General features: G+C 36.8%; 1 protein-coding gene across 1 annotated transcript in view; it reads left to right on the plus strand.

Annotated features, from left to right (window-relative positions):
- The first annotated feature begins 7,667 nt into the window (after positions 1–7,667).
- Positions 7,668–12,073, plus strand: part of LOC103036428 (ephrin-A2) — a 147,177-nt gene continuing 142,771 nt past the window's right edge. The window contains exon 1 of the mRNA XM_007240195.4: positions 7,668–9,320. Coding sequence (XP_007240257.1) covers positions 9,181–9,320 — 140 coding nt within the window. The 5' untranslated portion in view covers positions 7,668–9,180. The remainder of the gene's footprint in view (positions 9,321–12,073) is intronic.

The following is a 12,073-nucleotide window of genomic DNA, read 5'->3' on the forward strand; positions in this document are numbered from 1 at the left end:
TGCGCTGAATATTGTGCTATCGTGTCATTTCTGATTTGAGGATTCAGAATCGCAGGAGTGTAATGGTTATCTCATTCATACTGGGACTCAATTACGCCAAGACTAAGCCTACTTTCTTATCCCTTGTGAACCCATACTCCTTTCCTTTGTTTGTGTGTGATACATCCCACGACTGACTCCAAAGAAACCTCTGCTGCTGGCCAGCTCGAGAAAGACCCCGTTTGAAGCTTTATTAAAAAGGTATGCCTGCTCCCTCCAGGATTGTTTTACACACCCCGTGGTTGCTGGCGTGTGCTAGCGATGGTTTCTGGAAAGAAAAAACAGATGTGGCCTCTTCTCTCCCCTTTACCCACATCTCTCCTCAGGCCAATATACATTTCCATCTGACTGCGTTTCACAAAGTCGCCTGTTATGATGACAGATATATTTTTCAAACATTGTCCGGCCCTGTCAGATGATTGCTGTGTACTATGTGTGTGTGTGGTGGAGGTGGTGGTGGACGTGGCGGAGGAGGTGGTAGTGGTGCGGTGGGGGGGTAGAAATTAGCTCGTGCACAGTCCATTTGCAGCAGCACTAACACGGCATTTGCAGGGCTTTTAATAATGACTTTCAGCGGATGCATTTGAATGCTGACTGATCTAATGCTGCTGTGGCTGCATGTAAACAAGGGCATGTCAACACAGCTCAGATAGGATATTAGTTAATGTATTAGTCACGCTGCCCCCTGCTGGCCAAATCATGTGTAATATGGTACTTGGTGCTGCTAGGTTATATTTATATAAAGCTCTGGAAAAAAATAAGAGACCACTTCAGTTTATGAATCAGTTTCCCTGATTTTGCTATTTATAGGTATATGTTTGAGTAAAATTAACATTGTTGTTTTATTCTAATTCCAAATAAAAAAAATATTTAGAGCATTTATTTGCAGAAAATGAGAGATGGTTAAAACAATGAAAAAGATGCAGAGCATTCAGGCCTCAAATAATGCAAAGAAAACATAACATTTTAGAGTTCAGAAATCAATATTTGGTGAAATAACCCTGGTTTTTAATCATCATCAGTTTCCATGCATCTTGGCATGTTCTCCTCCACCAGTCTTACACACTGCTTTTGGATAAACTTTATGCCTGCACTCCTGGTGCAAAAATTCAAGCAGTTCAGCTTGGTTTGATGGCTTGCAATCATCCATCTTCCTCTTGATTATATTCCAGAGGTTTTCAATGTGGTAAAATCAAAGAAACTCACTTTTTTTTTCTTACATTTGCTTAGCTATGTGTTGGTTGTATATCCAGTCTATGGCTGATATGAAAGGTAATGTTTACATTACCAGCTATATTTCTCAATCCTGATGATTCATTAGTGTGAATGCACCTGTATTGTAGGAGTACCTCCAAGCTCATTCAAACAATTGTGTGTGTGTATATACAGATCATATATGAAGTTGTGTAAAAAAATGTGCTTGCCTCTTCATGATTTCTTCTTGTTTATCATCATTCTTAAATGTTTCAGATCATCAAACAAATTTAAATATTAATCAGACAACACAAGTAAACACAAAATGCAGGGTTTTAGTTAACGTTTCTAGCTACACCTAGGCCTGATTACTGCCACACCCATCTTCAATCAAGAAATCACTTAAACATGTTCTGCCTGACAAAGCGAAGTAAAACAAAAGATACTCAAAGCTAGACATCATGCCAATATCCAAATAAATATCCAAATTTAAAAGAATGTATTTGAGATCTATCAGTCTGGAAAAATGTTATAAAGCCATATCTAAGGTTTTGGAAAACACTTCAGCAAACCACTCCAGCAATTATCCACAAATGGAGAAAACATGTAACAGTGGTGAACCTTGCCAGGAGTGGCCAGCCAACCAAAATTAACCCAAGAGGTTGGGGCAGGGCTAGATGTCACGAGAAACCTTTCCAGACAAACTTGGTAATGCGTTCTCATGCACAGCTTCTATAATGGACCAAATGACGTAGTCTAATTTATACTACTTTACTTTACTTTTTGAAATCAACTAAATTTAAAACTTCCACTGTTGAACTTATTTCAGAACTGCACTGGTGAGCTTAGAGTATGAACACAACTAATAAGGGCTACTGTTTAGTGTTTGAAGCTACACTATTTTGAATGTCAAGAATTTAGCTACTACTTTTGGTGGTGGTTAAAGATGATCTGCACCCCTTGCAGTCATGTAAGGATAGTGGTGTCAGCTGTGTTGCTGTGCTAATAGCTACTTACTGTACTGGCTGAAAGATGCACTCTCAAAAGGGGTAGCTATCTGCTTATTGGTGTTTATTGGTATCTGATATTTTCAGGATATTTTAGCTTTACTTAATATGTTAGTTACTTATGTCTTATAATTTTGATGCATCTTGTTTTTCCTCTCTCTCTCTCTCTCTCTCTCTCTCTCTCTCTATATATATATATATATATATATATATATATATATATATATATATATATATATATATATATATATATATATATATATATATATATATATATATATATATTAGTTGGCAGTCTAGTCAATTCAATGAATCTCTTTGTTTCCACTAAGCCTGCTCTCTGCGTCAACCCTGCTGTAGACCCTGCTGACCTGTGAATTGACCCTGCTTTTCCTATTCACCAGTTGACACTGCAGCTCAGGTGCTCGCCGTCCATGCAGGGGCCTCTCTTTAGCCATAGGGCGAGGGCTGGTGGTGGAGGGTGCTCTGACAGTCGTTTACAAAACCATTGCCCCCCACCCACTCCTGTAACCTCAGAACTGATGTAATTGGCCTCATAAAGCCTTCAGCAGAGGGGGTGGTGAGGAAAAATACAACCTGTGACTCAGACGTCTGCCCTTTGCCACTGCTGTAATGGAGAGATGAGTCTGTGCGAGTTGCGCTCCGGCTTCATTGATTGCACATGACTGTCAGCAAGCAGACAATTCGTATACTGTTATTTATCTACACGCCGTCAGCCTGAGCTGCTAGAGTGAGTTATGGGGCCAGAGTTACTGAGTTACTGCAGTCTGGGCATATATATGAACGAATGGATACCAATATAAAGCAAGCCTCTGTACTGACATGTAGCATTTGCACTTTAGAAATTAAATAGGAATTTTAATATGATTGTTCCTTATGAAATAATTATAGTCATTTAGAGTGACTTGATGTGAATGTGCTGATCTAGAGAAATGTATTTAGTGGAAATTAATCACTGTGTTGGTGACAGGAAGCAGACATATAAAGCATTTTATGTTTAAAAAAGAAAAAAAAAAAGCTGCACCAAAGTATTTTTACTGGAGCTAAAACTTGCCAATATCTTATATGTCAGTATATTGCAAAAAAAATGTAATACTCTAAGCAAGGAGATATATATTGATTTAATTATTTATTTTAAAGAAAATTAATGAATTAAAATATTTGTATGTAATTGTTTGTTTTGATGTAAAATATTACATTTTTGTTTTTAAACACTCAAAAAAGATTCATATTTTAGTGCTTTTAAACTATAAATACAAATTAATAGTTGCATTGATTTAGTTTATATAGATATTTAAAAAAACGTTCTTTGTAATGCTTGATATGAATATATTTAATATTAGGGTTGTGTATTGTCAAGAACTTGACAATATGATACATATCACAGAACAGGGGCTACAATATTTGTATGTATTTGGCCATATTATGATGTGCAATTTACTTTTTTTTGCTTGTAAAGACTAAAAAAATATTTTTTGTGTTTTTTAGACAAAATATATTATTATAATTAGTAATTGAATTGATTCAGTTTAAACACATTTCAAAATTATCTGTAATGCTTGATGTATGTATTTAATAGTAAGGCAGTGTATTTGCAAGAACGTGGCAATATATATCTCAGTATGTGTTACAGTTAGACATATTTGATTTACTGCAATACTGCAAACAAAATGATGTTATGCGGTTGATACATACGTTTTTGGTAAAGACCAAAGCATGCTAAAAAGTACTCGTAGTCTTTTTATATATAAAATCAGAATAAAATAATTTTTTTATGCAAACTTTTGTGCAATCAGATGTCAGAGTACACCAGTGCCATCTGTTGTTCAGGTCTAAAACACAACACAAAATGAACAATCATTAAAAACCAAATCGTATATATGTAAACCAGTGATTAAAAATCTTTACTGGGTTCATGAAAATCGATGCATTATTACAAAACAAACTGTATTGATATTCTCTATAATCCTGTATTAGTGTTATCTGGTCTCAGGGCTTTTATTCTGAAGTTTGAACTCTCAGAAATAACAGTTTGTCCCTTTCTCTATTGTTTCTCACTTTATGTGGTAAATATAAAAACATAATAATTAATGGGGATGTTTTTAGAATAAATATAGTGTGACGAAACGTCACACATTTTGAATGTATCAGTATTTTCTTACACCCTAGTTATTAAATTTAGTAGATATGAATAAGCTGCCAGAATGCTTGAGACATTAATTTTAAGAGGCAGATAGATATATGCAGGTTGTTACTTGCAGGTTGTTGTAGGCTGTTGTTGCAGACAAAATAAGCATTTTTTTTAGATTTAACACTATATTACCATTAACACATTGTCCTCGGAAGACATTTGTAGGATTACTGGTGCATTCAAGACATTGACACTCGGATCTGTTTGCCACCACTGTAATGAAATTCAAGTCGGTAATTTTCTCCAGTCAAGCGTTTCACATTACTCTAAATGGCTTTGTAGTCCCACTTTATTGGGTGAGAGTCTCCTGTAGATAATCTACAGATAATCACTTTGTTTGAACTGATGTGTTTTAAATATCTGCAGTGTTAGGGTTAGGATTAGGGCTGAGGTTTAGGTAAAGGGTAAATATAAGATTGGGATCAGGTTTCACATTTCTGTGGTTTTGTGCACCAAAATTAATCATATGTTAAGAACTAAAAGGGCCGTTTCTCTCACTGTGCCTTTAAGACTGGTATTTATGTTAAAAACCCCTGTTCTCAATTCAAAAGTAGTCCAGGTTAAAGCACATGCACATGGGCTGCACTAAACTAGTGTGTGCTGAGTAGGCACAAACAATAAATGTGAGGTGGTCACAAAAAAACAACTATTTTAAAAGTTTGATATTTTAAGTTGGCCTGACTTTATTTTTATTTACTTTTGTATGAGGAAAATAATGTGAATGCACAGTAAAAAGAAAAAGGAAATAAAGGTATAGTTAATTAAATACATTGGTAAAGTAACTGACTACTACAGGGTATTTTTAGGATGACTATATTCTCGGCGATATGACAAAACATTGAATTAAAAGAAAAAATATAAAAAAAAAATACACTACTGCAACAAAGTGAGTATAATTTGGCAATATTATTGCATACAATATGATGTGACAGACACATAACTGAGATCTTCGCCAGATAAACTATATATCCAGGTTTGAAGTAAAATAAATGATACTGGACAAATATAATCTGTCTCTTGTAGATATTTAATGGGGGATGATGAACATATATGATAAAATGTTGAACATATATATTCTCATTTCCCACATATTTTATGGCCGTAAAAAATATCACAATATTTTATGGTATTTTTGCAATAGCATTAAAATATTTTGATAATAGTATCATATAGTATTATGCATACTTATTATTATTTGAGTTAACTGAACTTAGTTTAGGCAAAAAGGCTTAAAATGTGTTTTTAATTCTGCATTTCAGTTTGGTTAACAATACATATTAAGTTGTCATCTTAGTTAGTTTAATTTGTTTGCAGAACTTTTCCTATTGTATGGGGGAGGCCTTTTTAATGTCTAATCTTGGGGGGCTGTTTTTGATAGGATTAGAATTTATGGACTCCTGTCTTAATTGGCAGTTAGACAGCTCTGCCACTTTTGAGCTTTGAAACTATGTGCATATTGTGTCTTTCTAAAAAAAAATGGAATTTAAATTTACTTAGAACTGTTTTTATGTGGTTTAATTTCATAACTCTCCAGTGGCACAACAGTCTAACTGCCTGTTCTTTATTTTCATACAATAATTTATTTTGTATAATTTTATGCAAGAGTACTATAAACCAGTGCACAAACATTATTTAGCTACAATTGAAGCTATTAAACAAAAGTTTATTTTATTTCCTAGCTGTCAATGTTTTCTGATTAGCCCAGCACCCCCATCTTGTTTCTATTTTCATTTTCATTCTATTTTCATTTTATTCTTTGCTCTGAATTGGCACTCTTTTGCCTGGAGTAGAGTCATTTCAGCAGCCTCTGCCACAAGTTGTCTGCTGCCCCCAAGCCCATGCATATATGCATTAATCCAGCTGAAACTTTTATAAGTGTGCACCATTAATCTCTGTGCCATTTTTAAAAAGCGAGGGAATTAAAGTTTCATTTGTATTTTTCTTTCCCTCCGCCACCCTCTCCTTGGTTAGCCCTGTCCAGCAACCGCCTACCCTGACGGTAAAATATTTATCAGTGCTGAATCACACATTAGAGCATCTATGCGTCTGCTCTCTGACACAGTCAAAACACAAGCACACTGCACACAGTGGCCAGCGGAGCTAGCGGGCCTCCCTGCTCCACAGATAAACCCAGTTGAAGGTGAAGGCACAGGCCTGCGGTAGCTTTTTAACATACTGTTCTGCTGATGGACATCTTGAAAACGTCCCACGTTTATATTAGTAAATAAGTAATAAGTAAAAGTAAATAAGTAGCTTAATAATATACTAAGTAGAGTAGAACTTGATATTATAAAAAATAAAATGTTTGTGTATTGTCGCTGTCGTGCAATAACCTTGTATCTCAAAAAAGTCAAATTTAAAAGTAAAAAAACTTATTCACGTTCAGTGGAAGTCAATGTTGAAAAAGTTTTTTACTAGTAATTTTCAAGCATTTCTATTGGTTCGTACATCATATAATTATAAAACAATGTAAAAACTGTTACCAAAGTTAAATTATAAAAATAGAAAAGTGGTAGAGACACTGTGCAGTATAATAATAAAATTAATTAAAATAGTTATAATAGCATTATATAAAGTATTAGGATTCAATTTCTTTCTAGTTTTCAGTTTAATCTATTTTTTTTATTTGCAGTAGTGCAATGTATAATTAACTTTATAATATATGTTTATTTTTCTTATAACAATTTACAATTAAACTACTGCCTGATTCAAATTATTTAAAAAAAAGTGACGTAAGAAAATTATGACTTTTTTTTTTGCAGGACAGCTACAATATACAGTATTAATAATTAAATATTAAAATCATGAGTATTAGGAGATTCTTATTTGTAGCTTTCAATTTATTCAAACAATAATAATAAAAGCTGTGTAATTATATAGTTAACACAATCTTAACACAATATTTGAATACAATAATTTATAAGTATAATATTTATTTTTCGCTATTATATATATTTTATTTAAATTGTTTATTTCTTTAATTATTCTTTAGTTTATGTAGCATATTTAAATAAAATATATTTAAACACGTTTTAGCTGGTAAATATCCGACAGTAACCGCTGTGTTTTAAATCCCCAAAAACTTTACACGCTTCAGTCTGAGCGTGTGTGAGTGTGAGGGTGAGCCCCGCCCCCGCCCCACGCGCCCGGTCCGCGGGCTGTGATTGGCCGGTTGCGCTATCACTCAGCGGGCAGGCGACACGCTCACACACCCGCGCGCGCACACAGTGAGCTCGAGCTGAGGGGGAGCGGAGTGGAGTGGGAAAGAAAGCGCGGTCGGTTGGACGGCTGGTTGGGTTTTAGCTCAGAGTGCGGAGCCGCTGAGTGGAGGAGGCGGCAGCGGCGGAGGAACAGAGAAACTCGGCGTGGCGGAGAAACGGAGAGACCCGCGGGCAGAAGTTGTGTGAGTGATGCGGTGTCCCCCCTCACCCTCCCCTCCCCCTCGGTCCCCTCAGCCCTGCGTGGAGATTTGGCAGCGAGCCGGAGAGGGAGCCCTCACCCACAGACCCTCCTCTCAGGAGCGGAGCAGGAGGCAACTTTCAAACGGCAACTTCTTCTCAGCGACAGCGAGGAGCTCCGGGAGGAGGTGGACGGTACGCGCGGAGTAACGTTAGCAGCTGGCGGGGAAGGCGGCGGTTTCACTCACTCGTGGACTGTTAAGGCTGTCTTTCATTCTGTTTTTGTTGTGTTTTTTTGCTCCTTCCTTCTGTGAGGATATTTTGCTCGGAGCGCTGGGTCTCCAGAAACCCACGCGGCTTTCACCCACTCTGTTCCCGCGGTGGAGCAACTTCAGCCCGGCGTGGCGCTGAGTTTGGGACGCGCTCGGTTGAACTGGCTACTGGCTTGTTAAAGCTACTACTTCACTTCAGTTCACCCGCAGAAAAATAGACGGACATGTGGAGTAGGAATAGGTAGTTAATTAACCAAATAAGCTACCTAAGTAAAGAAGGACGGAGCGAGGAAAGAAAAAGAAGGGAAGGAGAAAAGAATGGAGTGAGGAAGGAGTGTGGTTCGCTGGAGCGCTTTAACGTTATCTAAGCTAACTAACTCTCTACCTACCGAGCTCTAAGAGAATGGATGAACGGGGCTCCTCAGAGCGGCCAGCTTTATCAGCCTTCTCGTCTCAAGGCTGAAGAAAGTTTTCAGAAGTGATTATTTTTGTTGTTTTACTGGAGAATGGATTTCAGAGGGCTGCTCCTGGACTCAAGGCAGCTGGCTAATGAGATGAGATGTTCTTAAAGGACCTGCTTTCTTTCATTGACTGGATTTTATCATTATTATAAACCTAATTTAGATAGTGGGCATGGGAGCCCTCTCTCTGTGTGAAGTTGGTCAAAGCCTGTGGTGAGTCGCCTATGAGGTCTGAATGAATGTAAACAGCTCCAGCTGTACTCTGTATGTCACTAGCTAAGCTAGTTAGATCACTAGCTTACTCTTCTATAGCTTCAGCCTCGGCTTCCTTCATCCACACACCTGAATGTGATGTTAGCCATCAAATACAATAGCTAGCGCTTCATTCATAACAACAGAAGAAGCAGAGACTACAGACAGAACTATTGTAACAACAAAAATAATATAATATAATAATATTGACATTTTCTAAAGGATCACACATACAAAAACGTTTCTGTTTTTTATTTTTGTTTTTGTCTCCAAATATTTGTTTCATATTTGGAGTTTATTTGATCCCCTCTCAAGGCAACTCTCTCTCTCTCGCCTTTGAACACAATGGACAAAAACTGCATTGCCTATCAAATGGAGTTGACACTTTTGATGGTTGCCCTCCTGTTTTGGGTCACGGTTTGGGCGGACGACAGCAAGATCATTTCAGACAGATATGCTGTATACTGGAACAGCACGAATCCCAGGTAAGCAGGTTCCTCTTTAAAAGGAGCTAAAGTTTATTTGCTTTAAATCTTGGCCAGCACTGACCGCAACTTTGCTAGCTAAGTGCCTCAGTTCTCAGTGTGGAACATTTTAAAGGTTATGTGCTGGTGTTTCTTTATTATTTTATTATTTTAAGTTTTTTTTTTATTATATTGTTTCCTTATTTACATTAAGCCTGATTGCACTTAAAAGGGGAATAACAGAGCCACTGGCAGCCAACACCAGTCATTTCGACAACACCACAATTCCCTTCCTCAGGTGAACAAGTTGTTTCACAAGTTGTTGCTTGACTTATGTTAAGTAGATGAATCTGTCAAGTGTGCTGAAGTGTGAGTGCAAGTGTGAAGATTTTGCTTTAAACTAGAACCTAATAACCTCACACACACACACTCATTGCTCTCACTTGCTGTGCAGATGACTTTCACCACTTGTCATAGTAGCTCCTGCACCCCATGTAGTATTCCAGGACGCTGTGTATATTTATACAATAAGTACATGATCATTTTTAGGCCATGTTTGTTGCGCGCACACACACACACACACAGTAGCTCAGTAGCACAATCACCTGTTATCTCTCTCTTGGTCTATCAGCACCCTGTTGTTGTGCTCACTTGTGTTGAATATATATTTTTATATGTGTGAGTGTTAACCAACTTTTTAAGGAGGTAGAAATGTATTTTTTTTATCCACATCTCCCCCCACATTTCTCATATAAACCAGTGTTTTAGACTTTAGCCAGCATATGGTTCAAATTTTGAGATGAAATGCTAACTAAAACAGTCCCAGCCTCCCCCTCCCCTCCTCACACCAACTCTTGGGCAAAGTTCCAGTCTCATTGGCAGAAGGCAGAGCTTTGTCTGTAGCCTGCAAGACTTCGTAGTTTTGAAGCCTGAAAACTTACTTTTCACCTTTTTTTTTACATGCCACATATTGGAGTTTTTTTTCCCTCTTGGTTATACCTCTCAGTTCAGCTCAGTGAGTGCTAAACAGCCGCAAGGTTATAAGATCAATAGTTGCATTAAGAGGTAGGAAGCTTTGAGCGATTGGACATTGCAGTATTCGTATTTGGCGGCTGTGGCTGGAGCAGCAGTCAGTAAAGTAAACTGCTTGGCCTGAGGCTGTGCATTAGTTCATTGTTCAGTTGGCTACAATTTGTTTTTATTATTTATTTTTAAAGGTAGAGAAAAGTGAGCCACAGCTGGGAAGACCTTTTTGTGGTCAATGTTCAGTGCTCCGAATTCAGCAAACAAGAGAACAATACTCAGAACCCCATTTATAACCAACTTTTTATGTGTATATGTTGGAGTCAAGTGCCAAACTTCTGCAGTTTCGTAAATGGCCATAATTTACCTTCTCCATTTTACAGCCTACACTTCTTATTTTCTGAAGGAAATTTGGTCATAAATTGTTTTGCTTTGCAGGAAGCAAACCATCATTTACTAAGCAAAATAAAGAACAAGTTGTTCTGCTTGTCTGGCAGTTACCTACAGGATCACAGCTTCTTGTTAAACTTCATAAAAAAAAAACAACAGAAGGAAACGTTTTAAACTTTGAGACATGGGGAAACATTTTAAGGGTCCGGCTTATTCTGTACTTCAGCTTTATCTGCTTGGACATGAGTTAGTGACGCTGTAATGAAAGCAGCGAGTTGTTATTACCTAAGAGAGACGGATATGAAACTGATTCTGTTCCTCAGTGTACTTTTCTCTGCTGAACTTTCAGATGAGATTCAATCTATAGCAGCTGAAGTGAAGAACAGTTATGTTATTGTATTTAGTGCAAGTTCATGCAGTTTTGCAGTTCACATTGGCAGGCTTACTTATCTATAAGTTGGTCTGTAGTGAGTTAATTTATTACACATTTTTTAAATGAAGAATTCTGATTTGGACCTACATGAACAGGCATAAAAGGATTGAAACATTTTGGAAGTATATTGGCTACTGTGTTTAGGTTAGTTGCTGTTAATCTAGCAATGCTTGTGTGCTGACAGAAACAGAAAAAAAGTCATCATGAAGAAAAACTTTTGAGAATTTTTTAGAGTAATGATATAAAAATAAGCATTTATAGTGTCCTTAAGAAAACCGGCTGCTTAGGGATCAGTGAAGCCGAAAGCCGACTCCTGAGTTTTTTTTAAAAAAAGGAGTAAGGGGTAGAAAATGAGGCCCATACTTTTCAATACCAGACACAGCTGCGTGTACCTATGCCCGCCATGCTGTGGAGCTCATAATTTAAATTTTTCTTTAAAATGGGATTTTCATAGAGTTTAAAATATTTGAACTTGTGTCCAGTGATAAATGTACATGCTCGCAGCTGTAACTCGCAGAGTGGTACGGCTGTACATTTTATACTATCCTGTACAATGTGGTAAAAGGCTTGATAAAGAAAAAAAAGAACTAAAATGTATTTATAGTATAGTTTTTATTTTATTCATTTATTATTTTCTGCATGTTTTTAGATTTTTCTTAAAAAGTGAGTTTCTACAGGAGATCCAAACATGTTTAGTCCCTTTATGGCACGTACTTGATCTGTGTTTGAGTTCAAGTTCAGGTACAAGTTTAAGAAACACAATAAAGCTAAGCAGTGCATTTGTTCTTGTTTTTACGCGCACTGTATACAATTTTTGCTTTTTTTTTAATCAGCAGTACAGAGGTGTGTTTTTGGTTGTGGCTTTGTTGTATTTAGTGTTAATTTGCTGAAGTAAAGTTTTATCTAAAAACTATAAAGATTATATAAA

Source organism: Astyanax mexicanus, chromosome 16, assembly GCF_023375975.1.
Source record: "Astyanax mexicanus isolate ESR-SI-001 chromosome 16, AstMex3_surface, whole genome shotgun sequence".
In the NCBI taxonomy this organism is placed as follows: domain Eukaryota; kingdom Metazoa; phylum Chordata; class Actinopteri; order Characiformes; family Acestrorhamphidae; genus Astyanax; species Astyanax mexicanus.